The following is a 4,097-nucleotide window of genomic DNA, read 5'->3' as shown; positions in this document are numbered from 1 at the left end:
CCTTAAAAAGTCCTACCGAAAAAAAAAATGGACAAACGAAGAGCTGCTCGTAATTCCGGTTACTGATTCTCAAACAGGTAGACTTCGTCCGGCGACTCTTCCAAATCCTACGTCACAGCAAAGAAATCGAGGTAATTCTTTTGGTTTTTTAGTCTGAAATGTTGTTAGCACTGACAATGCACACCACCTGTTTGATATTAAGCTCGCTTATGTAAACGGATTGAAAACCCTTTCAAACAAAGCATCATATGCTCTCCTACTTTCCAATATATCCCTTCGACGCAATTCATCTTTCCAATTCCTTGAAACCGCTTACCTTTATGTAAATTTAACATAATTCCAAGTTTCGCCTACATCGAAATTCAAGATTTTATACAAAATGCAGAATTTGTCAACAGTCTTGACCTCAATGAATATCGGCGTGATTCACTCCGAGGTTAGTTCGTATCAGTTAAATAAATCCAACATTTACGAAAGCACAACATCTCCTCACTCCAGTCTCTCAATTCTTTTCTCAGATTGAAGAAATTGGATGGGAACATTTGGTGAGATTATCAGAAGATCTATCATTTGTTACCTTTCGTGTTATGTAAGATCCTTAAACCTTCATAAAACCATCATGAACTTCTGAAAAATGCTTCAATCATCCACCATTTCTACTGTTTTTCTTCAGCGACAAGAAGGAAAGAGTTCACATCTTAGAAATCTCATTCGACAAATCTTATCCAAACACCCCACCATCAGTCTCAGCTGTTAGTTATCCAATATCTATAAACCTCTTACATTATTCTCAAACAACCTTTACTCCATAACTAATAATTGAATCCTTCATCAGGATGTACCTTACATCTTCAATCTGCAATGGTCAAAAAATTCAAGACTCAAAGACGTTGTAAACCAATTCAAACAGGTATATTACCATGAATCTCTTTACACTAGATTTATAATATCCTTCCTAAACGATTTGATCCACTCAGCATCTTGAGAATCTTCAACAATTTTGGTCAACGGTTGAAGATATTGACCAGTCTCTTTGCCTTTTTGATTCATCAAATTTGCATCGTGCCATGTCACTTCGCCATATAAATATTGGTAACTTGCAACAATAGCAATGTAATTTACTCTTTTTAACATTATTGAATAAAAAAAATATATAATTATGTTTCTATTTTGTGTTTTTTTTTTTCAGGAAATGATTGCTCTATCATAGTATTAATACATGCAAATGAGCCAAGATCTTTACCAGAGTAAAGTTTAGTTACATTGAGCATACTGAATAGTGATAACTCATCACCTTAACTTATGCTGACATCATCATGTTTATGTGGTGACAGGTGTCGCTTTATGGGGTTGAATGAAAATGTAAATCCACTAAGGGACAAATGGCGGAAGAATTGCAAGAAATGGTGTTTTTTTTACTCAACATTCTTTATAAAACGTGTAAAAATTCTGATTATTGTGTGTATATTGTTTTAGGAAAAAGGAAAAAACATTTGGTGAAAATTTATCAAATTTGTTGGAGATTCAACTTCCAAAACCACAAGGTGTCGAGAAAAATGAGCAACAAATTGAATGTGGGATTTGTTATTCAGAATTCCTTCCAATAAATGATGAATTTGGAGCTAATAGTGGGGGCAAAACAGACTATTCATGTGAAAATAGCATTTGCAACAAGGCTTTTCATAGTGTTTGCCTTGGAGATTGGTTACGTTCCATTACAACAACAAGACAGTATGTAACCAATACTCATTTATTCCCATTTTGCCCCTTGTCCTAATAACATGAAACATGATCATTCACTTTAATTTGTTTCCTTTTTGTGATTATATTGCAGATCATTTAATGTCCTTTTTGGGAATTGCCCGTATTGCTCTGAACCCGTTGCAGTCAAAACTGGCACAAGAAAATAAATTGTTTTGATTTGTTTATTAGTGAAAATTGTAGCAAAAATGTAAGTATATTGCGATAATAGTTAAAAAAATATGAAGTATATTGCGAACGTAAGTATAAAATATATATATATATATATATATATATATATATATATATATATATATATATATATATATATATATATATATATATATATATATATATATATATATATATATATATATATATATATATGCATTACCAATATTGGTAAATAGGGTAAAGTATGTTTTGATATTCTCCACAATGTCCTAATTATTGCCCAAAAAGATTTTAATTAGTGATTGTATGTACCTTAGAACTTTTTCAAGATGATTTAGTTATGAGAGACAAAATAAGCATAAAGGTATAGGAATGGGGAAAAGTAAAAGCTTTTTATTCACATAAAATAAGTATATATATATATATATATATATATATATATATATATATATATATATATATATATATATATATATATATATAATATAGTACGCATATCAATTATCACATTACTATATCCTTTCACAATTATGGCCCAACCATTATTTGTGTCTTTCAAAGTGCCACCATTGAAATTCCACTTTACTTACACCCTCCCATCAACTATTCAATTCCATTGATGGAAAAGGAATCTAAATTCCGGCCTTACATTCCGGTGGGGTAATTGGATTCCTTTGTTTATCCGTGCAATAATCATAAACCATGTGGTTTAACCGGACCCACCGGTACTGACGCCCAGCCATGGGGTTTAGGTGTTGATAGGCAGCGCCCTCCCACCAATTGGATGGGTTCGCAGAGCACCAGGCCGGACCCGGGACAATACAACCTTCAATGTCAAAGTCTTTGTAGTACGCGTAAAAGGGCGATTTCGTCCAATCTATTTTTTCGAGCCCACCTCTTGTCGCCCAATCGTCGGCTTCCCATAATGTTGAGTAGACTCCCATTGGTTGAATTTTTGGGAATGGAATTCCTTTGTCTTCATTATTCTTGTATACCCTTATAGGCACTTCATCCACGTAAAACCTATGTACATGAAATCAAAATTTTAATTATTCGATTATTTAAAGGATTTATAAAACTTATGCAACTTACACCACATGGTAATGGTTCCATAGAATGGAATAAGTATGAAAGTCAACGGACGGGTCAAACCATAGGTTAATCCTTTGTTCTCTATCACCTTTTCCATGAGTATAAACATTAGTTTGAACCGAGTAAGGTTGACCGGTTCGGTTCCCTAAAAACTCAAAATCAAGCTCATCGCGTATTTGATCGGTATCTGAATTCATCTGCCATGAAAACCTTGTTTTTTTATAGAAAAGAAAAGCAATATTATATTTTAATAATTAACAATAACCTTACATAAAATGCAGTGACAGTGCCAGCAGAGTCTCCTGGAATGAGCTTAATCTTCATGCTTACACGCCCAAATAAGTATTTGTTTTTCGAAGCAAATCCACAACCTGTCAGATGTACATTTTATCCTTTTAAACAGTATTACAGAGGATCGAGTAGATTTTGGTCAAAAGAAATTACAAACCAGAGTTTTGGTCAAGGAGAAGTTGGATTGCCTTTCCGCCATCGAGTTGCTTGATGTGGGAGTCGGACCATGTTACATGAAAATCTTCCAAGAACATGGCTGGTTTTGAATATGCCGTAGGAAGTGCAACAACACTAATTAGGAAAATAGTGAAGACAAGGGTATTAGAAAGTATTGTGTATGTAAATGGCATTTTGAGAGTGTGGTTATGTTGGATATAGGAGTGGGATATATAAATAGGCATGGGGTGAGCTTTTATAGGGTGGTGTGGGGACTAATATTGCTATTTCCTAGAAGGAGAGGGGTCTTTGTGTAAATTTGGCAATGCATGGAGACACATGAGAATGGTCATAGATTTTTCAGTAACTATACTTGATCTTGAAAGTTGAAAATGGTACACCTTTTACTTTGGTTCTTTTGATTACTTATAATTGAAATAAAGATAATTTAATCAAACGAGGTTGTACATTACTTTCTTGACATTCATTTAATCATTACACTATATGATGTATTGCTTTCATGTTATAAATAAATTCACTTTTAGGTCTTGAAATTCAATTTTGTAATAAATAAACGTAATTGTCCTTGCCTTTTTATTTATTGTTCCACTCATTATATATTTCTATGTTACAATTAAAAGTTG

The 4,097-nt window shown here is 33.1% G+C and overlaps 2 protein-coding genes across 2 annotated transcripts; one reads left to right on the top strand and one right to left on the bottom strand.

Annotated features, from left to right (window-relative positions):
• On the top strand, nt 1-1,990 carry LOC145029189 (zinc ion binding protein). The gene is made up of 10 exons (XM_078977793.1): nt 1-131; nt 386-436; nt 519-589; nt 674-752; nt 836-910; nt 978-1,092; nt 1,190-1,247; nt 1,335-1,406; nt 1,477-1,731; nt 1,835-1,990. The coding sequence occupies exons 2-10, from the start codon at nt 410-412 to the stop codon at nt 1,908-1,910; spliced, it is 828 nt and encodes a 275-aa protein (XP_078833919.1). The 5' UTR covers nt 1-131; nt 386-409; the 3' UTR covers nt 1,911-1,990.
• A 425-nt stretch (nt 1,991-2,415) lies between these two features.
• Nucleotides 2,416-3,677, bottom strand: LOC145031965 (putative xyloglucan endotransglucosylase/hydrolase protein 6). The gene is made up of 4 exons (XM_078980622.1): nt 3,455-3,677; nt 3,277-3,377; nt 3,007-3,203; nt 2,416-2,937 (listed from the first exon to the last, which is right to left on the bottom strand). The coding sequence occupies exons 1-4, from the start codon at nt 3,645-3,647 to the stop codon at nt 2,547-2,549; spliced, it is 882 nt and encodes a 293-aa protein (XP_078836748.1). The 5' UTR covers nt 3,648-3,677; the 3' UTR covers nt 2,416-2,546.
• Nucleotides 3,678-4,097: the final 420 nt, after the last annotated feature.

The sequence above is a fragment of the Lactuca saligna genome, chromosome 2, assembly GCF_052625555.1.
Source record: "Lactuca saligna cultivar CGN05327 chromosome 2, ASM5262555v1, whole genome shotgun sequence".
NCBI classification, from domain to species: Eukaryota; Viridiplantae; Streptophyta; class Magnoliopsida; order Asterales; family Asteraceae; genus Lactuca; species Lactuca saligna.
The sequence above is the reverse complement of the archived record's forward strand: the minus strand, read 5'-3'. Positions and strand labels throughout refer to the sequence as shown.

Bases quoted from the DNA above. Each gene is read 5' to 3' on its own strand.
- LOC145029189 (XM_078977793.1), top strand. From the start codon at position 410: ATGAATATCGGCGTGATTCACTCCGAG. The intron at 590-673 runs GTAAGATCCTTA...GTTTTTCTTCAG, and splicing joins TTTGTTACCTTTCGTGTTAT to CGACAAGAAGGAAAGAGTTC. The intron at 1,248-1,334 runs GTAAAGTTTAGT...ATGTGGTGACAG, and splicing joins GAGCCAAGATCTTTACCAGA to GTGTCGCTTTATGGGGTTGA.
- LOC145031965 (XM_078980622.1), bottom strand. From the start codon at position 3,647: ATGCCATTTACATACACAATACTTTCTAATACCCTTGTCTTCACTATT. The intron at 3,378-3,454 runs GTTTGTAATTTC...TACATCTGACAG, and splicing joins TCTCCTTGACCAAAACTCTG to GTTGTGGATTTGCTTCGAAA. The intron at 3,204-3,276 runs GTAAGGTTATTG...TTTTCATGGCAG, and splicing joins GCACTGTCACTGCATTTTAT to ATGAATTCAGATACCGATCA.